General features: G+C 44.6%; 1 protein-coding gene across 1 annotated transcript in view; it reads right to left on the reverse strand.

Moving 5' to 3' along the window:
• The window catches only part of EXOC4 (exocyst complex component 4), a 533911-nt gene extending 514648 nt beyond the window's left edge, over positions 1 to 19263 (reverse strand). Inside the window, exons 1-3 of the mRNA XM_006030683.3 lie at positions 19244 to 19263; positions 18322 to 18571; positions 14794 to 14988 (exon numbers count right to left, since the gene is read on the reverse strand). Of these exons, the coding sequence (XP_006030745.1) occupies positions 14794 to 14988; positions 18322 to 18571; positions 19244 to 19263 (465 nt within the window). The remainder of the gene's footprint in view (positions 1 to 14793; positions 14989 to 18321; positions 18572 to 19243) is intronic.
• Between the last annotated feature and the right edge of the window lie 6358 nt (positions 19264 to 25621).

The raw sequence follows: 25621 nt of genomic DNA on the forward strand, positions 1-25621 counted from the left end.
CTACATTTGTTAGTTATTCTAGGCTCTCTCAGTCTGGAATTGATGGATATCCCTCAATTCAAGCTTCGAGTGTCACGAAGCAAAGCCTGTGAAGACCTCTTCGGCAGAGATGGGCAACAGCTATGGGCAGATGATCCAAATCAGTTAAGAGGGGATAGCAACTTGCGTCTCCTGCACCACAATAATGGTTTGTGCGGCCACAATTACCTTGAGCTAAATAGAAATTTAAATTGGGGCAGCTTATGCCTCTGCTAAACAAGGCTGAGTTACCCTGGTTGAGCTGACACTTCTGAGAGGTTAACTGAAGACACACAACTAGTTAACACACAACAGCTGTTCCAGAGTAAGTCTCACCCCATATTAACTTAAATGTGATGGACAAACCAGATCTTTACTACCCATCTCAACACTGCTTAGCAAAATGGAGGCCCAATGGCGTAAGAGATTTGAGACACAATTTTAATTAAAACAAAACAAAAGTAATATTTTCATTGTGTGCCTCAACTTGCAGGTTTCCAAACTGGTTCTCTTTTTTCAGTCCGTGTTTCTTCTCTCCCCAGCCATCTCCTTGCCCCACTTCTCAGCTTCACAATGGCATTTCCAATGACCTTTAATTTGGTATAATTTGTTAAATTTTACTAACAGTGTTTACAATAAATTAAATAAAGGCAACCTGCAAAATAGGATTTTGACCCTACAGTAACCACAAACTCCTTCCAAAAAGGCCATTTGTTGCATGGTTCTCTGCTAACGGGCAGTTCAGCCTGACCCCTTCTGTATGGGGCAAGGGCTCCAAGACATTTTAAAGGAAAAATCACACGCAAAATCATGCTCACTTTATCAGTGATAAATGGATTGATTTCAGTGGAGTCACACACAGCTAGAGTCCTCCCAAATGTATTAAATTCTTTTCTAAAATCCAAATCTATTACACCACTTTTCTCTTCACCCACTACCTTTCGCAGGTCTATTTTTAAAATGCAATCAATTTTGTCTGCGAAGATTTATGTTTTATGTTGTTCCATTATCCTCTTGATCTTGAGCGATTTCTAATATGCGCTCCATTATTTTCCTATAGACAGAACTGTGATTGTAAGATTCAGAATTAAAGAAAAATAATCGAAGGAGCAGCGGCCGCTGCAAAAAAAAACATTGCTACCGCTACATTGCAAGAGATATTAAAGTTGTTAAAAATGTAAAAACAATGTCACAAAATAGCCCTTATAAATTAGCTTAATAAAAAACTACCAATGGCAAAGGAATGATTTTCATTAACTTCTGTACTGGATGGTGTGGGCTAGAAACTGGACATCTCTTCCTTCCTGCTCAACTGAAATGGAAAACCATCACAAACAGCTTTTCCCTGTTAAAATTCAGACTTTTCTCTCGGAGACCTATCATGTGAACCCTTTGTATTGCAAGGATGGAAATGTAAACCTCAGCTCTATCATCTGTTTGGCTGCCACACACCCAAGCATCATTAGATGACTGGGTTGATTGCCTTAAACCATGACTCCCTCCTTACACTTACCCTGTAAATCAGTGGAGGCTGAAGGGTTCAGAAAAGCCCATCCATAAACCAAAGCGTGGATCAGAACTGAACCGCCACTCCGCTTCGATTAGAAACCCAATACCTGTTGTGTGGACTCAGCAGACTCTCCCCATTACAAATGAGATGCTGCTACCACCATCCCACCATCATTACTGCATGTTTTTGAGTTAATAAACTTTCATCAGCTTAAATGAATGGTTGTTATTAGTTGAGCTAACAGCCAAATGATAATACTCCAGAGAGATATCACTGCTTGTTGGTGCATTAACTAAGAGAGTGCAGGGGCGGAGGTCAAGTACGTGTCAATGCAAATGAGACAATATTAGGCACTAACAGTTTAATGCAACAGACTGCCTCAGATAATGGAAATTACAGGATAAAAGGAATGAGATAAAGTTATTGATAAGCAATATTAATGGAAAAATGATAAGATGTTACAAAGGGAAAGAAATCTTCCACTTACAAATATCTACTTTCAAGTATCTTTAAATCTACCCTGCCAGCCTCAAGAAAAAGAAGAAAAGGAAAAACAAACTTAAAGCAGGATGAGAAAATGGAATTGAAGAGATAAAAAGACGTACTTTTTCCAGCTCATTTCTAACACTTAGCACCGATGCTTTTCTTTCGAAAAACTAAGCACTCTCCCAAACGCAACTATTCAAGCTGTAGAAATGCTCCTGGGAGGCAAAATAAGTAACTAATAAATAAATCCACTTAGCATTTGGGTTAAGGAAGGCACAGCATTTCAACTGCAGCAGCAGCAGGGAAAGAAAACCGATCTCCCGATTCCCGGATCCCTGTGCTAACCACAGGGCACGCTCTCTCCGTACAGCACTTGCAACAAAACAAAAGACGTGATTTTTTTTTCGCCTGGTCAAATGCATGCAGATACCAAAAATTATAACCTCTACCAACGACAAAAATGGCCATGAATCAGTTCTTTCAACACATGGGCTCAAAATGGGTTCTATTTATTTTCTTTTAAATGCTTATTCATGCCCATATGTCTTTCAGAGCAAGATAAAACTACTGAGGTAGAAACTAAATCCTTTTCTTTTTCTGAAAGAAACAAATGGCTATATAATACATGCCAACACAATGAGGCACGTTAGCCTGTGGACAGGACTCAAGAAGTAATGGTATTCCTCACAGCTGAAGTTATTTAAAAGGGACAAGCATTTGAAGGTGTGAAGTTTGAATTTTAGGGTGGCAGGAGCGGACTTCAACAAATCCTAATGCCAAAGAGAGAAAAATCATTTTTAATTCCAATAAACACATCGGCGTGGTTTTTTTCAACCTTATAAGCCAAGACACTGCAATGAGAAGATGAAGACGCTGACAACAAAATGAAAAGCTGCTTTTATCGCTTTTCATTGTCTAAGCCGAGAGAAAGGCAGATAGGGAACAAGTGCATGAATAGCAACACATGAGCAGAATATTTTTTTTTCAACTTTTAATTATCCAGGATATTAATCTAGGTAAGTGTTGTTAAAACTTCACCAAGCAGAGAACTAATGAAAACAATCCATCTGGCAAAGAAGGCTACATAAATGAGTTTCCATTTGGGTTTTCCCCATCTCAGATGTCCCAATATTAAATGGGAAAACTATTTTCCCACCCTCGTTGCCAGGGTAGACTAGTAATACAAGATGCAGGGAAAGGCAAGAAACCAAAACCACCACCATAGAGCATAAACTCCATTTGGGGAAAGTGGAAGTAGGAGAGCAATTTCCCCCTCCCTCCTCTCTAGCTCCCCATCATCTTCCATAGGAAGTCTGAACCCCTCGTCTTCACTGCAATGCTCCACTTCTGCGTGCTTGCCTCGGCAGCACTTTTCCTCATCCCCCCCCTCTTCCCACCCAAGCCATTGTCGCAGGATCCTTTTGCTCGTCCCTGCTCTTTCTGCAAGAAGTACACAGAACAGCCTCCCACTTCTTGTGGACTAATTGATCACGTGCCCAACAGAAGTCTCATCCCATCATTAATTTCTATCCAAGTCTTTCAGGGCAGGAATCCACAATATACTCTATTTACCTGAATCGAAGATAACTCTGAATTTAAGACAGCACCCCAACAATTAGATGCTATACACAGAAAATTTACGAACGTGTTATAATTGGTTTCACCTATAGAATCCAGTTATTGGAGAAACATCTTAAAGTGTGTGTGTGTGTGGGTGTGTGTGTGTGTGGGTGTGTGGGTGTCCCTGCCAGGGCTGTGAATGGTTAAATGATTAATCGGTTAACTGATAAATGCAGTGATAACCAGTTAGCTTACCAGTTATCCTTTAGCTCGAAGTGGACGCAGTCTGGCAGGAAGGGGGCAGGAAGCCACACTATGCCCCAGCAGCAATCAGAAGGCAGCAGGGCAGGCAGAAGGGAGGGATAGAGGAGCAAGTAAGAGTTAAGGGGGCAGGGGTGAGGGGGACTAATATCCGTAGCCTAAGAGAAAACAGCCAGCAGCCTAATGACTCATCAATTAAGAAATTAGCTCTTCGCTTCCTCCCAGCGCAGGGCTTCACATGGGCTGTGTTGTCCAAGTGGTCTCTCTCCCCATAGTCAAAGGGCTCCCAGCAGCAGCAGTGTCAGAGCTGCTGTGATATTGGTTAATTGTTTAACCGATAGTATTAAAGGAGGTTAAATGAACGTTATTTTAAACAATATTTATTGCCCTACCCACTGCTGAAGCATGCAAAGCAGTAGCAAGGACTGGCAGTGAGGAGGCAGTATAGGGGAAGATAGTATGCGGGGGGGGGAGGAATAAATAAATCAAGCAGCCCCCACGCCTGTCCCCCAACCCACATTTGCCCTGCCATGTCTGCACCCCCGACACCTCTCCCCCAACAGCTTCTACCGCTCCACCTCTTTCCCTCCTGCTGCTTCCCCTCCAGCTCCAGGCCCACTCCGGCGCAGGGCACGGGAGCACGTGCTTACTCCGGCCCAGCCTATACCCAGCAGCTCTGGTCCAGGCTCCAGGGCCCAAACGGAGCTGCCACCACCAGCACATCTGTCATCAGACAAGAGCAAGCGCCTCCTGGGCTGGAGGGTTAGTGCCTGCGGGAGAGGAGGAGGGAGTAGACTGTGATGGGGAGGAAGCTGGAGAAAGAGGCAAGGCAGGGAACAGCTGCGGCTCAACCAGAGCCAGAGCAGCACCTGCCCACCGCCTCCGCCTTCCACCACAGCCTCATCCTCAAATCCGAGTCAAGGGGCTTTCCATGTGCCCCCATGTTAAATGGGGGAAAATATCGTCCTCTTGGATTCAAAGAAATACAGTAGTTAAAAACTTCATTGCATTAGAGCTGCCTTTCCAGAAAAGGTTAGTCTAAGCTTTCCAGGGTATAGGCTGCACTGCACAACACTACGCAAACTGACATGCTCAATACATAAATGCTACATTAGGCACAAAGATTTGAGAGAGCAAGAATTCAGCTATCATAGCATAAGGGCACGGACTGAACTCAATACATTCCAAAGCTGCTGCATCAGCATCATAATAAAAAATGACCTAATTTAAAACTACAAACGAAACCCCGATCAGTAACAAAAGGAAATTGCATTTATTTTAATTAAATGCAATCCTTTCCCATCAGTTCACATTTCAGAGATTCAACAAAAGAGGGCAGTGATGTGCATTTGCACCAAGAAAGAGGGCTGGCTCTCAAAGGAGATCTTGGAAAACCTTCAAGGGCCAGAAAGGAGAGATGCATGCTTCCATAACTGGCACAAGGAAACAGCCTTAATACTTCACAGGAAAATAAAACCTGCCGGCACCCAAGTGTTCTTTGACTCAATATTATGAAAAGAAAAACACTTTTAGCTTCTACGACAAAATGCCCGCAGAACAGGGTGAAAGGATGAGCTTGTGGGTAAGACCCTGAATAGGCTTAGGAGATGTGTGTCTTAGTGCCAGGTCTGCCACAGACTTCGTTCTGCTGGGCAAGGCATGTGGGGACCAAAGACGGAGACACGCTCCAAGATGCAGGTGAAATGCTGTTTCTCCACCCAGGGGCAATGCTGCAAGGGCTCTAGAAGGAAGTAGATTAAAATGAACTTCCAGTGCATGCCAATTCAATGCTGTAAACTGCAAGTAAAGCATGATGAATAGGAATTAAGACTTCACAAAGCTCTCCATATACCCTTCTGATTTCTCCTCAATTTCTAATGGATATGGTATCGATCTGTACTCCCAGCCTACACATAGCATACAACATTACCATGCTTTCTGTAACAGGTGGTACTTTGCAAACTAGCAGTAATATTATTTTCGTGCCTGGGGGAGAAAGTTCTGTGCAAACCTACAATTTGTCAAGCGCTGTGCAGTCCCTTGGGATGAAAAAAGCTTTATCGACATCATTTATAAAAAGGTTATACACATGCACGCAAGCTAGGTTAGAGGTCAAAACAGAAGGAAGTGGCAGAATCAAAGTTGCTTATGCAACCTGTTTTCTTTCAGCCTCTTATGGCCTGCATGATGATCATCTTTAAATTACATGATCTAATATTTTCTCTGAAAATTATGGTAGGGAGGGAGCTGAGGAGGTCACATCTAGTCCAACCCCCTGCTCAAAGCAGGACAATCCCCAACTAGACCATACCTGCCAAGGCTGTCAGGCCGGGTCTTAAAATCCTCCAATGATGGAGCTTCTCCCACCTCTCTGGGTGACTTGTTCCAGTGCTTCACCACCTTCCTAGTGAGAAAGTTTTTCCTAACATCTAACCTCAACTTCCTTGCTGCAACTTGAGACCATCATTCCTTGTTCTCTCACTGAAGTGAAAAGGCATGGAGCACTTCAGCCTTTTCCACATCTTCTGTCACTAGGTTGTCCCCTATTCAGTAAGGGTCCCACACTTCCCTGATCCTCCTTGTTGCTGAAATACTTGTAGAAACCCTTCTTGTTGCCCTTGCTAGCTGCAACTCCAATTGCGCTTTGGCCTTCCTGACTTCATCCTGGCATGCCCGAGCAATGCTCTTATACCATTCCCTGGCTGTTTGTCCAAGTTTCTACTTCTTGTAAGCTTCCCTTCTTGTGTTTCAGCTTACAGAAGAGTTCTCAGCTAAGCCATGCTGGTCTTCTGCCATACTTGCTAGTCTTCCTGCACATAGGGATGGTTGAGTAAGGTTTCCTTAAAATACAACCAGCTCTGCTGGACTGCTCTCCCCTGCAGTCTGGCTTCCCAGGGGATCCTGCCCAAGAGTTCCCTAAGTCAGTCAAAGTCAGCTTTTCTGAAGTCCAGGGTCCTTACTCTGCTGCTCTCCATCCTTCCTTTCCTCAGGATCTGAGCTCAATCGTCTCATGGTCGCTGCTGACCAAGTTGCCATCCACTACTGCATTCCCACCAGTTCTTCCCAAGAAGAGCAGGGCTCCTAGTTGGCCTCTCCAACACTTGCCACCAGGAAGTTGTCCCCAACTCTCCAACTCTCTCCAAAAATTTCCTGGATTGCCTACGCGCTGCTGTATTGTCCTCCCAGCAGATGTCAGGGTGACTGAAGTCCCCCCCGTGAGAACCAGGGCCTGTGACTGGGAAACTTCTGCCAGCTGTTTGAAAACGGCCTCATCCTCCTGGTCTGGTGGTCTACAGCAGACCCCTACCATGACATCACCCTTGTTACTCACCCCTCTGACCCCAACCTAGAGACTTTCCACAGGCCTATCCCCAGTTTCATACTGGAGCTCTGAAAAGCCATATAGCTCTTTTACATAAAGCACAACTCCTCCTCCTCCTTTCTCCCCTGCCTGTCCTTCCTGAAGAGCTTGTACCTGCCCATGACTGTGCTCCAGTCATGCAAGCTCCCACCAAGCCTCTGTTATTCCCATCACATCAGTTCTGGCACTCTGCAAGGACTTCCAGTTCCTCCTTCTCTTTCCCACATCTTCAGCCCCCTGGCCTCTTCATTCAAGGCCTAGTCGCAGTCTTCCCCCTTCGTCTCCCCACTCGAGTCCCAAGTTCCTTCCTCCTCCCCGACACCTTGCTCCAAAACATCAGGCTTTTCATTTTTTTTCCCTGCAGGGTAGTGTGGAAAGTGCTGCCCTCTGCCGGACATAACATCAGAACTCCTCAAGTGCCCGTGATTAGGTCGATCCTTTGCAGACACAGCCCCAAGGTCTGCAACCCCTGTACCTGGTTAATCATGATTTATACTTAGCATCATAGGTGTCCTTTATCCAGCTGTAGTTATGTAATCCTAAAAAATAAGCAAGCAAGGGAGATGGAAGTTTTATTTTGACGGCCCTTAAATATTTCAACAGGCATTGTAGGCGTTCAGCATCTTAACTTACTTAAAGCATTGTACTCAGGAGGCTTGAAAGAAGTTATTTCACTTGCAGATCACCTGGGATGCTATATCATAGCACTAGCATAGGTCGGTAGAGTTCAACCGTCATGGCAGGTGTGCCACAAGTTAGCCCCACAACCTTCCCGACAGTCACTGCAATCCCTTTCCTCAGCTTGACCTGCTGCTCTGCTTTCTCCTTCTCGCCCTGTGCTCCTCCTCTGATCTGCCGCTCTGCTTTCTGCTTCTTACCTTGTGCTCCCTGCTTGATCTCCTCCTTGGCCTTCTGCTTCTGAACTGCCTGTCCCCCTCCTTGATCTGTTGCATGCTGCACAGAGGCTGCCTGTGCCACTTGTGGCATCCATACCGCAGGTTGGGCACCCCTGTTTAAAGCTCATCAATGTAATTTTATGTTGCCTGGAACACTCTGGTCCACAATAATCATAATACTAATAATAATCCACTTTAAAAAAAAAAAAAAAAATCTAGCTTCATACAAATATGAGCTGTCAAAATACCTTTGCATCTTGCTCATACTACTGGGAAAAAAGCTGTCATTCTTATATTAATAATTCTTCCTGGAATTAATCAGTCATTGTACATTAGAACCAGCAGCTGGAGTGTTTTGAGTGATAATGAAACCTGTAACAAGCCATCTTCAGCCGTCTTTTCCAAACAATAAGGGAATTAAAATTTCAATTTAAATGCAGAGGTTTGAAACACGCTTCAGTGGCAAAATTACTTCAATTAATGTGAGTGGAATACAAAGAACAGACTGCAGAAATGTGATGCAACAACCAGAAATTATGCCATTAATGTGCTTGCATCAACCTAACACAATGACTGCAAAGGTCTAATTTAGACTGTACGTATCACAAAGCTACAGGCAACAATATTAATCTGCTCTCCAATTTCAATGCAAGGGATACAAGCTCCTTGTCAGATCACTTTGGGCCCTTTTATAAACCAAACAGCAGCTGTTTACCTTGAGGAAGGAAACAAAAGGACGAGCAGATCTATAAATATTCTGCATCCCTGACACTTTAAGAATTATTTTATACAATATTCAGATCCTATAAAAAAAAGGGAGAAAGGAATTATCCTGCAGACAGCACACGATTAAACCATTGTGCTGATGTGGGAGGCAAAGTTAACAGATGATGGCAAAAGCCAAAGAACCCCCAGCAATTTTTTGTCGGTTAAAGGGCTCAGGATGTGATATGTTACTGCGCTTATATATTAATAGGGATCTCCATAAATCGTGCCACAAATGCCCCCTGCGGCGGCTTCTTCTTCATTTCTCTGCTTGCCCACTGGCCAATTGGCAGAGGTTTTAAATAAGCTACAGTTTTTGCTTTCCTGACTATCAGTGGTAAACGGCCCGGCTGACAGGACCCCTCTATCAATTGGGGCAGGGGAGGAAGAGGCGAAAGGAAAACTATTAAAGGAGCCGGTGCAGGGACCACTTCCAGCACAAGTTACAGAGATCTCTAGATACTACAGTTGCACTTGAACTTCCTACATGAAGACAAGTCCTGATGAATGCATTTAAAGCAATACGATTTTCACTGCAGGTTTCTCTGCATTCGTTGCTTTAAAAGCAAAATGGTAACGTCTTACAGCAACACACCTTGACTAATCACAACAGAAACAACATACAGCAGCCCAAGCCCGAAGAGTACAGTCTTACACTGATTCTCCGTTGTGACCACAGGTAAGGTTTGGCTATATCTACCTTGGTTTCCCCACCTGTGGGGCATGGGTAATACTAACTCACAAGGAAGTTGGAGGGTCAGTTAATATTTACAAAGCACTTCCAAGACGGAGCATTAGAGAAGTGCAAGGATTTACTGCTTCACTTCCTACAGAACAGCTGGAGGTAGACCTGGAGCTTTTTTTTTTTTTCTTTTGCAGATGCCACCTCCATCACAAAGCAATGCTAAGTCAAGGGACCAGAGCCCTTTCTGCTCCTGTTCTTGAGAGACCAGCCAATTAGTTCGTTATCAGGCTGAGCTAGAGAGAAAGGAAGCACCCACTCTGCAAGCAGTGCTGAGTTCAAAAGCGGTTTTAGTACCAAGTCACAATATTATTAACCTTTCTTTCTGCAGAGGACTGCCTGTTTACATCTATTTCTTAAAAAGTTTCAAGTGTAAGAGTATAACATCTCACCTCGGCTTACAAGGACTATTGACTAAAACTTTCCTAAAAAAATCTAAATAAATTCTCCCCCTCTCTTCTCTCATAGCCACTGCTTTGTTAACCAGTTTCCACCAATTCTAAGGCTTGATGGCATTTTACAGAGGGCCATGCATTTCCACAGGGCACAACCAACATGACTGGCCCAAAAGGACTTGCAATAAAGGCAGACAGTAGTTCAAACAAAGGGGAGAAGGCAAAGGAGGAAGAAAGGGAATTGATTACGGAAACATACTTGAAAGGGATGGGTTTTGGAAAGTGGGAAGAAAGGGCTCTTATCACTCAGACTAGATGCAGGAAATGGCTCCAAATGCAAGGGGTAACATGAAATGGCCCACGGAGGCAGGAGTGGAAAGAGCTGATGAGAACAGCACGGATAACTAGCAAGGGGTCAGGAAGGAAGACTGTGACAAAATGGTGATGTATGCTAGGGCAAGATAACATACACGATTAAAGACGAGAATGAGGCTGAGATTGATAGGAAGGCTTTAAAGAGATTGAAGGAGAGGTGCGAGAGCACTATGTGCTTCAGACAAAAAAAACCTGAGAATGGAAGCTAGGAAAGGACATCGAAACAGATTTTGGCAATGAAAAGTAAGTGGGGGAAAAAAAGGGAGGGTAATATTTGAGAGGAAGAAGCAAACAGAAATTCAAGAAACAGTTCCTCGTAAAGCCGGAAGGAGCAGAGGCAAATGGTAACCCTGAAACTAAAGATATAGGAGGGATGTTAGAGAAGACAGCAATGACAGAGAATGGACAGTACGCTCTGTGGACAAGTCCAGAAGGAGAACGGATTCCCCTCTGCCTCCCGCATGGCCTTTGCTTGCAAGAAGCCATTAGTATGATTGATAAACATTAGTTATAGTAGAGGTGAAATCTAGACTAGCAAGCAAGCCTCAGCTATATGTTCTATTATTTCAGTAAAACCAGGGGGGATAGAGAGAAAGAGGGCAGTAATTAGAGAGGACATAGATGAGATGAGGTTCTCTCAAATTGGGGATGAAAAAGGTGTGCTTGTAAAGCAGATGCAAAGGATTGGTAGGAGAGACAACTGTTAAAGGAGCAGAGGTAGAAAAAAAGATGGAAGAATCAGTAAGGGATGACAGAAGGTGGGAGGTGGACAAAGGCAGAGAGACCTGAACCAGGAAAGAAACCACTGCTCAGGAGTTAATGAGAAAAGAGCGAGGATACCTGGAAGCTAAAGAGAAGAAATGGAAAGAAGGGGCAGGACGCAAGAAAAATCCTCTTCCTAAGACAGTAGTTTAAAAAAAAGAAAGAAAAAAAAAAAAAAGAAAAGAAAAGTCAAGCTGTAGAGGCTGGAGGCAGATGGCTTGGAAGGTGGTTAAAAGAAATACAAATACACAATGGATGGCACCTGGCTGGACGGGAGTACTACAGAGAAGGATCTGGGAGTCTTGGTAGATCAAAGACTCAACACGCATCTACAGCGTGATGCAGTCACACAAAAAGGCAACTGCAGTTTTGGGATGCATCAATAGGAGCATTAGGCGCAAGACACAGGAGGCGATAGTGCCTCTGCTTGGCGCTGGTCAGACCTCATGTAGAGTACCGTGTGCAGTTTTGCACTCCACATTTTAAAAAAAAGGACATGGAGAAGTTAGAGGGGGTCCGAGACAGGCAACAAAATTGAATAAGGGCTTGGAAGTCAAGCTATAAGCAGAGCTTGAAAGAAAAAGGCGTGTTCAGGTAGCAGAAAAGACACTCAAAAGGGGACATGACAGCAGTCTTCAAATATCTGAATGGTTGTCATGAAGAAGAGAGGAAAATACTTTTTCTCTCTTGCTGCAGAGAGCAGAACACAGACCAATGGCTTAAAGATGCAGCAAAGGAGATTAGATGGGATATCAGGGAAAATGTCATTGTTAGAAGGGTGGAACAGACTACAAAGCAGGGCTGTGCGAAATTTTGCCGGGTGTTTTGTTTCGAAGCTGTTTTGACGCGTTTCGAGCATGAAACAGCAAACTCGAAATGAAAGAAAAGCCTTCAAAACAAAACGAGGGCACTTGAAATGTTTCGAGTTTTGAAGTCGGTCTCACCTGGCTTCAGCACTCATCCCAGCCGGCAGTGACAGCCTGCTGTCATCCCTTGTGCAGATCCGGAGGCTGTGCCCCCCGCAGAGGAGTCTGGCACAGCCCCTCAGCCCTCCTGAGATCTGCGCGCTGGATGACAGGAGGCTGCCGCTGTCGCCTGAGACCAGCACTGGGCACAGCCCATGCCCAGCACCAGGAAGACTGCTGCTTCTGGCCCCAGGCAGCAGCAGCAGCTTCCTGTCACCCCGCATGCAGATCTGGGGACTCGCACCCCCGGGTGGGCTGCATGGCTGGCAGAGCCGCTTGGAGTACAGCCTGATAGCGGGAGACAAGGGAGAGCCAGAGCTGTGCTCCGCCAGCCCCACGGAGTTCAGCCCAGTGGCAAGAGGCAGAGAGCCAGTGGTGGAGCCGCTCCAAGCGCAGCCCTGGCCAGTGGCTCTCCCCTGCCTTCTGCCACCGGGCTGAGCTCTGTGGGGCTGGTGAAGCTGCTCAGAGAACAGCCCTGGCAAGCACAGCCTGGCGGCTGGAGGCTCCACAGCCCCACAGAGCTGAGCCCAGCAGCAGGAGGCAGGGGACAGCCACTGGCCAAGGCTGCGCTCAGAACCAGGGTTGCACTCGAAGCGGCTCCACCACTGGCTCTCCCCTGCCTCCCACCGCTGGTCTCAGCTCCGAGGGGCTGGAGGAGCACAACCCTGGCTCTCCCCGACCTCCCACCACTGGGCTGCACTCCAAGCGGCTCCAACCAGCCCCACAGAGCTCAGCCCCACAGCCCTCCCAGGGGTGCGGGCCCCCAGACCTGTGCACAGGGTGACAGGAGGCTGCCGCTGCCGGCAAGTGACACGAGTTTTTCTGGTCAGCAGCCTGAGGAGCATTTCCCAGAAACCCCTGCACCTATCTCCTTGAAAGCTGGCAGGCTTCATGGCCTCAGCAGGGGCTACTATGCCTGCAGTTTTCACCCCACTGTATCTTAACACGATACATTTTGCTTTCAAGACTTAGGTGCAGAAGTTTCTGGGAAACTGCACCTCAACCTCCTTGAAACTTGGCAGGCTTCCTGGTCTCAGATGGGGCTACCATTCCTGCAAGTTTCATCCAAATCAAGCAAGAAACGACAATGTTATAGGCAGTTTTGTGCTTCCCCATTATAGCCTACGGGCAAGACATCGAAACAGTTTCGAAAAAACGAAACGGAACAGAACAGGGGTTTCGAAACGAAACTAAACATTGTCCCATTGAAACAGAAATCAAAACGAAACAGTGCTTTTTCGCACAGCCCTAGTGCATAGTGAAGTTGTGGACTATCCATCATCGGAGGTGTTCAAGAAGAGTTTGGACAAGCACTGGTCAGGGATGATCTAGGAGGAGCTATGTCTATGCCCTATTGATTTTTCCCCCATGCTTCTCAGCTTTGCTGGCTGCTACATGGGACCAGGAGTAAGTCTACCCCATCTACTGCTATATGTGTTGGGGAAGTTTTATTCATGTTCCTCAAAAGCACAGGATGCTGGCTGCAGCCAAGGTTGGGGAGTTTCGAAAGATGTGCCAATGCTCCTGCTGGGACTTAAACCCTGAAGTTCAGGAAAGAATTTTACCCCATGGTCAGATTGGTATGCATTATGGGGGTTTTTGACCACTCTGTAGTGGGGGGCATGGCCTTCTTCTCCAGATCTCTCAAGTGCATTTTAACAACATTGCTGCAGCTGAGCATTGGCTACCACATTCCCCCATGCCTTACCTGTAGCAGGTCAGGGTGTTTTGTTTTGTGGGTGTGCTTGTCTAACCTATCAACACAATTACAGTCAACACCAATGGATTTGTATAGGACAGTTTGGATAGGGATGATCCTGCCTCATGCAAGAGGTGGATTAGATGACCTCTGGAGGCCCCTTCCAGTCCTACTTGTCTACGATTCTACAAAAAGGTCAAAGAAAGAGGACAGTCAACTGGGAAAAGAGCACTAGAGCTGGTCAGGAAGAAAACCCATTAAATGTTTACACAAAGCTGGGTGGAAACTTCAGCAATCTGAATAAGAATGAAGGTCATAAATGCAGGATAAAACCCAGCCTGAGGATTAAAATGCTAAGGAGCATGGGAAGAAGCAATGGTATCGAGTGAGCTGAAAGGAAGAAGGTACCTTCAAAACGGAACAACAGGTGGGGAAAGGGAGGTTAGAGACCCAGAGTCGATGTTGGGAATAAACTGCTTTGCTGCTCTCAACTTAAGTGGTTGATGAGACAGAAAGGTCAGGAAAGAAGAGTATGAGAACAGCATAAAAGCAAGACAGAAAAACAATACTGCAGGAGAAGAGCAAGCACTAGGAATTAAGATAAAGATCTATGTATCTAGACACAGACTGCTGATCCAGCTGACTCTAACTGACAACTGTCCATCAGTGTTAAGTAACAGTCTTCAAATACAAAAAAAAAAAAAAAAAGGTTGTTATAAAGAGAATCGCTGTCAGTTGTTCAGTATTGAAGAGGGACTGGACAAGAAGTAATGAGTTTAAAACTGCAACAAAGAAGATTTAGATCAGATACCAATGGTCAGGCACTGGAACAGACTCCCTGGAGAGGCTGGAGTACAATTTTCATCCCTAGAAGTTTTAAATGAAGATGATACCATATGTTTGTCAGGAAAATTTAGCTAGATAACTCTGCCCTAAGCAGGGTGCTGGACCTCCTCAGGTCTCCATCTAGCTCCGTTTTTATGAGAACACCATCTTACCAACATGTCTGTCGCACTGAGGTAGTGCTTGCTGGCCATGCACTGTTCCAGTTTCTGGGGCACTTGCTTGATGTTCTCGATCTCATCCAGCAAATTCAAGACATGCTTGTGCTCAATCCCCTCGATCCACAACTTGCGCAGTTCATCCCGCTTGCAGTGCAGCAGCATCTTGCACGACAGCAGATTCTCTTTCACCTGCAAGACAACATGGTGAAGATGTCATTCATGTCCCTTCTTTTGGAGCCTGCCCCTCACTCACCTCATCCAGCATACTAAACCACCCCCTACTATTCTCCACTCGCCCAAAGGAATCACAGTCCACAAACAGTAGCTACCCCCAAAGGAAACCAGAGCAAAATGGGTTGCTGGGGCACAATATATATTTTTGTGCCATTAGCGTGTTTTTTACTGAAGAAGCTTAATGGGATTCCACACATGTTTGTCTTCACACCGTGACTAAAGATTTACTTGCAGCTGTTGCCAACGTTGATTCAGCATTTAGGCATGAAACAGGAAGGCAATTGTTTAGTGAAAGCAAATAAATCGCTACTATTTTGTTCCTTTGTAAACGTTTTCTGTCTGCCTATTAAACCTCTGTGGCATCTCTCCTCCTCCTTGCTAACTACTGGGTTTCCATGTTGTGGCAACTAACAATACAGAAGGATACCTAAGTGCTTGGGCAACAACAGATTTACTTGCAGGAGATGGAGATTACCTAATGGTGCGACTAACAAAAGAGTGCCGGAAAGGACTGTGCTTAGAATAAAATGCAGGTCAGCATCTCCAGTACACAGAGACACTATAACACTCAGAAAAACAGCTCGTGCCTGCCACATGTGTAGTTTAAAAGTCTCGAGCTGTCTATCAACATAGTAAAGTTTTGGCTTTCCTACGACATCCCCAATGGAGGGAATCACGAACCACTTTGTCCCATGCTCACTGCTTCCATCCACCGTTTTCAACTCTAACTTCTGAGCTAAGCTTGATATAACCTGACTTTTTCTTGCATGTCAAAAGCAGAAGCAAATAAATGATCACATACATGCCTTACAAGCAGTGAACAATTAACACCACTTAACTTCGCGCACAGCTTTTCAAATCAACTACTTGGTTTTGCAATGAACTATGAATATGCAGGCCCTAACCATCTCCCAAGCAGAGCTCTAACCAACTTCACTGAATTGCATAAGCAGTGAGACTGCGGTGTCAAGACCCTTGCATTTATTTTTAAGCAGTGGAGTGCACACAGTTCGCTCAAAACAACACCTCCACTGCCACTTTTTCCTTCTAGCCTCCGTTGAATGAATGGGGAGACATCCCCAACCATACAAATAGACCCAAAGACAGACAACTGATAACAGAAAAGACATAGGGGGTGAAAATGTAGGCAGAACTAAAAACGCATTTCAGTACACGCCTTAAGACTAACGCTCCGAAAATGTGCGTGTCAAAAGCCCAGTTTCCAAAAGGCAAAATTCTAGAGAGTTCAGAAATCAGAGTTGTATTTAAATATAACTTTACCCTTTGGGAAACTGGTATAACCTGATGTCCCATAACTTGCTAGAAGAGCAGAGACCAACTGAATTTCATAAATATTACATGTTGGAAATAGCCCCTCCTACACACCTTAAACTGGAACGTTACTGCCAACCCAAAGAATTATCCTTAACAACGTTACATGGGTTATATTTTGTGTACAGCAGCAGTAAGATGGGGAGAGCGCTGATCCTGGAAATTAAAGCTGTGCTGAGAGCAAAATCACTAACTGCATCCATCTCTTTTGTGTTAGGTCTGAATTCTCAGTTTATTCACCCCTGTTAAAGTTAACAGATGGGTGATGGTGTTTTTCTGGATTACTGCAAATAATGTTGGTGGGGAGAAGATTTTTTTTTTTTTTAACCAAAAAATATCACAGAAATATAGGCTGGAAGGATCTCTAGAGGTCATCTTGCCCAACCCCTGGCACTGAGTCAGAATTAAATATATCTAGATTTGAAAAAAAAAGACAGCAAAAATGTGAAAACTATCTTTTTTTTTATTTTTAGGAAAGAAAATATGCGGCTGTAGAGGAGGGCATGCTCATTCTCCATCACACTGTTACCTACACTGGTGAAGTTAATGGAGTTAAATCCAGATATGCGAGGCCACAATCTGACACGGATACTCTGCGCAAATCAGTACGAGGTCTGTAAGATAAGCTTTCCTTCTATCAGCATGGGGATAGCAGACAACTAGACACTGCCAAAGAAGTTTGGTTTTACATGAGCATTTCCTTGCCGTAGGTTATTCGAGTGTGACCACCCACAAAAAAGGAGAGAAAGAGCAAAATGGAAATGTAATGGAATGAAGATGGGATGTAATGCAGACCGCTGGCAAATTGAGTCCAGCATCAGATCTGGTGCCTCCCATGAGACTGGGGCAAAGTTCCTTCATTACATGCCCAAAACTAATCAGAAAATCTAAGTATTAAAATATCCTTCCCCTCACAGAGATTCCACTAGGTAGAAGCCAAGGTCATAATCCCCATATGTTGGTTTTTGACCTTTGCACAGCCCAGTACACTGGGTAAAAATAGGCTATAAGTCATAGTTTATTTCAAATTTAGAACAATATTGATCTCTGCCTTCACAGTGTTGAGCTTGGTACATAAATCCTAGAATGAACTCTTACCCTTGGAAGGGAGCAGAGTGGTCTCCTTCCCTTTGAAAATGCTAAATGCATTTGAAAAGCCAAAAGGGTCAGTGTGCTGTTGCAGAAGGGTCACAGCTTACTGCTCAAAAAAGGTTTCAAGTCACAATCCCATAATTCTAGTAAAAAAAAATGCACATATCTTGTTTGCAAAGCTGTAGTGTGATAATCCAAAAAGCAAGTAAAATATGGGCCAGCACAGCAGAAAAATTGTTAATTGCTGCAAGAAGCAGAACTTGGGATAGGGAGCAGTATAGTGCACGCTCACACCAATGGTAAGTGTCACAAATACCTCCTGGTGTGGAAATAAAGAGTTAAGAAGTGCCTAGGGTTCAAAATGTAAGACCTTCTGACGGTACAGCATGATATGCTGGCCCATGAAAGAACCAAGTTTGCACCTGACGTCAAGATGCATGTTGTCTGGGCCACTAAGGATCTCATAATGTTACGAAGATGACTTAATATGTGACGAGAGACCACACTAATGGGCAAAATATGAGCACCTAAATGCACTAGATAGGAGAGACGTTGGAGTAACTTAAGACAGATCCACTAGTCAAATCACAAACAGGGCAGATCCTCCCTGTTTTATACTAGCTAGACACTAGCCCATATAGCTAACTCCGATACTATCTTCAAAGCTGAAACCTAATGGTACCTACCTATTTCAGTGCGTGGCTCAGCACCTGCTAATCACAAGTAGCAATAGAAAAACAAATAAAAGGAGTGAATAATGGCTAAAAATCTTGATGCTATTTTCACACTAACAGGAAAGGGATAGCAAGTAGCCCCGGTGGAGGAGTAACACAAAATCAGGCCTTGTGCAATGCTGGCCTTCACCTGCTTGATCTTGTTGCGGGAGTTGGTGATACGCTCCGTGATGCTCTGGTAGGTGCGGATTGCTGTGGTGAGCTCAGTGTAGTGCTGCACAATAAGGTCATCCAAATCCCGGTCACACTTCTCATACGCTTCTTCCAAACGGCCCTTCTCAGTCTCTCTGTCCTCAACATCATCGCTGGTGGACAGTGTCCTAACAAGGTCAAAACAACAGCAGTTTAGCAGTGATGTACCAGTACAAGCAGTCGCCAATCTATAATATACCCTTAGACGCAACCACTCCGTTATTCTTCAAAAGGTCCCCGAGACTGGTCTCTCGTTAAAATGCCTGTATGAGGTTTCGTGGAGATCCAGCCACAAACACGTACGTTGCATGACACAAATATATATATTTTTTAAGTCCTTCAACACGTTCCTTGCTGCTAAGTTTTCATACAATGTTGGATTCACGGAAGGGAAAGCGCCATCCCCCTCCCCTGCACCTTGATCTGTTAGTGGCTATAGTTCACACAGCTTCATTTATTCGCATCAGACAAGTCAGAAAATACATGCAATACATTTATTACCATTTATCTTCTGTAACTTTTGCTAAAAAATCTTAAATCTTGACGATCTAGCAACAGGACAAGGAGGAAAGCGAACCGCTGACTCGCTACAATTGCCAATAAGCCTATGGAGTTTGTTCACTGAGGTTTTGGCACTCTTGGGTAGAGGCTTGGAAGAGGACTAAGAACATGCACACGCACACTACCACGAGGTACACGGGGGAGTGGGATCTTACTAAGCGTCTATGGCTCGGCAGTCACGGCCTACGTTCATGCTTATAATGCACGGCAGACGATACCTAACCCTACAACCGCTTGGCTCTCAGTAAACGAGGGGTAAAAGTGTGAAAAGGCACCGACTGCGATAAAGCCCTACCTACTTCAACCTTGCAGCGGTCATTACCCTAATGCTGATCTGCGCTACGGGGAAAGGCCCAGGAACCAGTCCTGAAGTGTCAATAGCAACCACTCGTATTAGCTATTTAATGGAAGACGGGGTGGGGCTAGTTTTCAGAAAGTGCTGAGCACGTTTCTAAAAATAAGGCCCCATTAGAAAAGACCCTATGATAGAACTCCAAAGGAAAAAAAAAAGTACAAGTTACATGTGAAAATGTAGGCCATGCTTTACAAGCTGGAAATCTGAGTCTCCCACGCACGGAGTGTTGCACTCACGTGATGAGATAGGCTCACATCTTTTAAGTGATAGTAGACAACTCCAGAGCAGTTCTTGTTCTCAGCTCTGAAGACACAGCACCAATAATCAAGACCCAGGAGTGAAAGCGCTTGCTGATTTCTTTTCTGGGGCTGTTCAGACATTTCAGAGCAGCAGGTCAAGGGGTTTGAGGGGGGCAGCGGGGCTGGAAATCACTGAATGTCACCGCCGCTCTCTGCTACTGTGCAATTTGGGTTGCACTTCAGACTTGTTAAAGCAACATGGCCTCGACAAACTAAACTAGTGTCTCCCGAAGCAATGGAAGTGAGAAAATGAAACCAGTTATTTAGGAAAATCGTCTCATCATTTGACAGTAACGGGAGCCCTAGGATTGAGTGAAAAGTAAGAGAAAACTCCTGGCGTGTATTTGAAAGGTAGCAAACAGCAAAGAGAGAAACGATGCATTTAGGGTGTTAACAAGGGAGGCAACTTTAGGAAGGAGGAGTAAAAGGAAAAGACTAAATATTTAAAAAAAAATATGCCTAACAAGATCTGCTAGACTGAAACACTCTCGAGGAAAGCAGTAGAAACCCTATCATTTGAATTACTTCAACAAGACTGAACAAAGCACTAAAGCACACACAGAAAACTCTTTATATGCCTCCAGGAAAGTTAACAGATAGGGTCCAGAGCCTCCAATTCCTCAAAGAGTCCTACCATTCAGAGACCCAAAAAGGCTCCTCTCTTTCCATATACTTGGAGTCAGATCATGATCCCAGGCCACAGCAAGGGTATCTTAATTCAAGAGGCAGAATATTAGCTCACAAAGCACTCAGAGAGGAAAGAGTGGTTGCAATTATACCCATCTGATCCCACTGCAAAAGGAAAAAAAAAATTTAAAAAAGAAAGCCTCAGTGGGTAGGGTGTATTCTGGACACACCTCTACAGGAAAACACCAAGTTGAGAGGCTATTTTTGAAAAACAGTGCAAACAGGACATTTGTTAACTCCATCCTTCTCTTGGCACTTACGGGGGCCAACAGGCCTCACCAAATAATTTTTGGAATAAGTATAGATGACCACACTGATCAACAATAGTTCTACTAAAAGTAGTAGCAGTTTCCCAATCAAAATGTGGCTAATCATTGGAATCTATACTGCTAAACAGCGAGATGTTGATGTAATTAAATATCCAAATTAAAAAACAGGAAAATACAAAAACTTGTAATTTGGCATCGATGTCATTTCTTCTTTTCAATATTTTTCAGTTCCGTACTTCTGAATTGGTATCATATTTTGATCTTTGAATAAATTTCCACCATTGCAATTTCTTTTGTCCAGTTCTGGAATAAAAAACAAAGCATCAAAAGTAATAAAAATTTCCTACGGGACAGAATTTAATTTTCCACACAACTCTGTCAAAAAAACCCCAAAAACTGGCCCCATTTCCCTTGACAGATGGTAGTGAGGAAGAAAAAACAATTCCTTAAAATGCAGCAGCTGAAAGACGTTACTGAGCCAACAGAGTCCTTTACAAACCACTTCAATGAAACTCTTAAATTTTGCAAATAAAACTCATTCATAAAAGGAAAATCCAGGTCCAGAATCAAGCCCTCCTTTACAATAACTTTTACAGCATTGGGTAGGTACACAAAAGGAGTTTTTTGCTTTCTTCTAAAAAAAGGCAACTAGTCAGCCACCAAAAGGCAGAATACCAGATGTGATACAAGAGCTGGTGGAGTTCTGGGATGTTGGTACATAGAAAGGGTTCTTTCTTCTTTTTTTTTTTTTTTTTTTTAAAGGGATCTGGGTTTGGTCCAATTTGGGGGAAAACCAAACATGGTCAGAATTTCACATCACCTGAACGATAACAGCTTCAGTTAAATGGATTTCCTTCAACATTAAGTTCCATTTGCCACGATGGGAGCCACAGAATAAATGAGAATTCACAGCTAAATGTTTGGGCATATTTTTAACATCAGCTATATGATTTCACTCAACTTCTTGTAGCTGGACTCTAACAGCTGGTATGACGTTTTAAAACCTATTTAATATCCTTTTCCTATACTTGTGTGTTTGATCAAAGACAGGCAGCATTATCAGAGTGGGGTTTTCTCTAGTTCCTTAATAGGAAAGCTGCCAAGTTATGAAACAAGTTTGGGTTCAGAAGCTGGGTTATAGCTGGTCATTGTAGACACCTGGATCAACATGGGAGGAAAGAGGATTAGAAGAGTCAACCATTTTGGGCAAGTACAGTCAAAACGCCCAAGGCTGAATTGATCCAATCTTTGCAGGTTAGTCTAAGCTGCGGAGATTGAACCAAGAAGCAAGTGAACAGACATTCACTTTTGATTCAGCCACACACCTGCAGTGGTGCAGGCCAGAAGCTGGGGATCGCTAGAGAAAGCCTTCCCTTCCTCTGGACAGTGGCCAGAAGGCTGGAGGGAAGCTGGGAGAGAAGTCCTCCAGGCTTTTCCACCTGTCCCCGCTTGATCTCAGGAGGGGTAGCCAGGCCCCAGCAGGCCCACTGAGTATGAATGGGGAGGTGGAGAAGGGGGGAGATTTAAACCCCCACCTTGGCCTGCACAGCCCCCACTGAGCTGATGCAGCGGGCAGAGAGGGGGGTTTAAAACCTTCTCCCTTCCCTCCGCATCGGCGTACTGACCTGGGGCCAGTATCTGGCCATGCCTCCTGCCCCCTCCGCTCCAGTGATGAGCAGCAAAAAGCCTGGCGGGGGCTGCTGCGCCCCTGCCAAGCAGACCCCAGCTGGGATTCCATGCCAGTGGGAGAGGGGGTTTAAACCCCCTTCCCTCCACTTCAGGTTCTGGCTAAAAGCCACTTCTCCCCATTCTGCCAGCCTGGCTCACGTTCTGGCCACCCCCTACCCTCACTCCAGTGGAGGAAAAGCCTGTGAGGGGCTGTTCTGCCCCTGCCAGGCAGACCCAGCTGCAGTCCCAAGCTGGGTTTTCCACCCCCACCCCTTCCCAGCCAGTCAGAGCAGTGACAGTGCCCAGGTAAGGAGCAGAGGGGTGGGACCAACCCTGCTCCACTGGAGCAGACAGCACAGCCCAGCACTGCAAAGCGTTCTGGGATACTGGGGGACTGCGAGTTAACTTGAACCAGGAGGGGGTCTGGGACAGAAGTTCCATAGCTGATTTAGGTCAAACCAGTTTAAGTCTGATACTACATTCAACCAGGTTTATCTTAAATGAGTTTCAGTCATTTTGAAAGTGGTTCGTGTGCACTGAGCTTCTGTTCAGTTACAGGTTTAAACCAGTTTCTGATCACTTAAACTGGTTTATGTATAACTTCTGTCCCTAGCCTCTACAGCTGTGTATTTAAGAATTATCAAGGAACATGTGCTCCTTTTTAATAAGTGCAAGTCTGAGTAGCAGTCTAAGGCCATGTACAGGCATTACATGTCATACTGTAGCTCCCCTGGTAGAAACTACAAGCATACAGGCATTCACACAGTTTGTTCACTCCTGGAACAAAAATGGTGGTTCTGAGAGACAAGCAACTCATCTTCAACCTGGAAGATGTTGCTCCCAGGACAGTTTCTTCCAGGAGAATGAATACCTGTACAATCCCCTGCTGTTTGACTCCTCCCAGGGACTAGGTGAAGTTGAGTGGTAGGAAAATGCTCCCTGCACCTTCCCAAAACCATGGTCACCCTGGTCTGGGGAGCTCACAGGTAGTGGCTGCTGCTTGACTACTCCCATGCCGGGAGGAGTCAAGCAGTGGGGAAAGGCTCCCATGCTTTCCCCAGACCAGGGTGACCCCAGTCTGAAGACAAATAGGCCAGTTGCTCCCACCCCTCCCACACTGTTGTCTCCTTCGCCACCTCTTACACCAAGAATTTCCTTCCTCTGTATACTGAAGGACCACCCTGCTCTCCACTCCAGTGATTCATCATGAATTCAAAGATAGAAGAAATGGAAAGTCACTATACTCCTTTAAAAGTCAAGTATCACCTCCCCCTCACACTTGAAGTACATTGTCTAAGCCCCTTGGCAGAAGAACTGTACTTTTCCTGCGCTGCACAGTACAGAGCATGACAAGAGACATATTCTTCTCAGAATTACACACATTCTTGCTAACACTGCAAAAAGGTAAGCCAATGGCATTCTGGCTCATTTCAGTCCCATTAAAATGTGTGGTGAGGAAGGAGAAAAGTCAACACAGTATTTGCCAAATTGAGAGGATCAAAACTGTTTGGGGAAAAGAACTTCTACTTTCAAGCTTCAAAAGAAGACATCAGAGAACAGGACAGGACTGTGAAAAATACGTTAAAAAACTAATGTATATTTATAAAACAGATGACTTGCTGGAGACCAAAAGCAGCTAAAAAAATAGCACTTCTACATAGAAATCCGGGCAGCGTATCTGCTCACTTCAGCTCTTTAAAGGGGCTGCTCTATGAAGCAAGACAATTAATCTGCTTTAGCAATTTTCATTTTTCTGAAGAGGAATCTGATCCTCTTACGAAACACCTATAGTTTCTGATTCGGGTAGGTAGGGTTGCTGTGCGTCTGCTTAGCAAGTTTCCAAAATGATCAGAAAAACCCTAGTCGGAGGGTTGTTTGAAAAAAAGTCATTTTTATTCTACAGTTTAAGAGAGAAAAAAAAAAAATCATCGGGCCACACATTTCTGAATGTTGATTATACATAATCGAATACAGATCAAGCTAGATTCATTCAAAAAGAATCACTTCCACATTAAGGCTACATCAAGCTCCACATCCTGGAACACTTTCTTCCTAGCCCAGCATACATGCAGGTTTGGGATTTTTTTTAAATCAGATGTACAATGTATATTATACTAAAACTCTTGAGGGTACAGACAAACACACTTAACCCAGGATAATTTGCTTCTGATTTTGCTCCGTGGTAAAATACAACTGGGTTTGGAGGCGACACACAGCCACCTCTCCTGCTGCTAGACAGAGGGAAAACTAGTAATAACCTACTTGCATTGAGCTAACCAAAATTGGTAGCAGAGCTGGTATAACAGCATATAGCTACACATGGATTTGAACCGATTAGAATAATTTACACCAGAGTAATACTATGCAACACGTGTCCACTCCAGAGTACAAGGAAATTACTCCATAATAAGCATGCATGTGTCCACACTCAGAAATCAAATTCTATTGGTTTTTACCCAAGTCAGAGGTACAAAACTGGAATAGAAGAAGCTTCCCACTATACACACAGACTGCAGTCAGAATTAAACCAAGTATCTGCTCACTGACATAGGATTCAGTTTCAGTACTGCAGGCTCCAAGAGCTATTTTATATCTGTGCTTTCCAGGGTCAGAATTAAATCATCTGCATGCAAAGAAAAGAAACACACTGCAGGGAATCCACAAGTCCGTAAAACTTTGTGTAAATGTAAGGAGTAGCAATACTCCTGGAGTTCCATGCTGCTGGGCCCCTGGATCTCTGGTGAATCAAGATAATTGCATCCGACTACATCGCAAGGCAACCAACCTACAGTATCTGGACATGCACAGGTCCACCAGAAGCTTGTTCCTTTTCCTTCTAAGTGAATATACTGATAGACTAAAAACGTTCTCTCTCTCTAGATACCACATTCAAACATGACAGTGGTGACCATGGTCTTCCATAGATCTCTTCTCTTTGGGCATGCAGAATTTCCAGTGTCGATGCGCTCATCCATTTAGATCGTCTCTTGACGTAAGCCAACCCCCGCCTTCCACCGTCTCTCCTTCCTTCAGTCTTTCCAGTTACGACCAGACTTTTAAATTTCCTCTTAAAAAGTTACACAAGTAAAAACCCACCAAGTGTTCTGCTCAATACTTCACTGGCTCCAATATTGATTCTCAGTTCCAACACTTACCTTGAAAATCTAAAAAGCGGGTTTGGCACAAAGGGACAGTGAAATTACCCCCTGCCCCAGATCTGTCTGAAAGCAACTGAGAAGTCGCACTATATCTTCCTCTACGTCCTCATTCCATAGGGGTCCATTAGGTCCATCTATCAACCACATCTTACTGTCCTGGGACAGACGCACACGCGTTCGTGCCGGGGACTCCTTTAACCCTTCACAATGCACGGTGGAACAAACACTGCTCCTGCTGCAT

Source organism: Alligator sinensis, unplaced genomic scaffold (assembly GCF_000455745.1).
Source record: "Alligator sinensis unplaced genomic scaffold, ASM45574v1 scaffold64_1, whole genome shotgun sequence".
NCBI lineage: Eukaryota > Metazoa > Chordata > Crocodylia > Alligatoridae > Alligator > Alligator sinensis.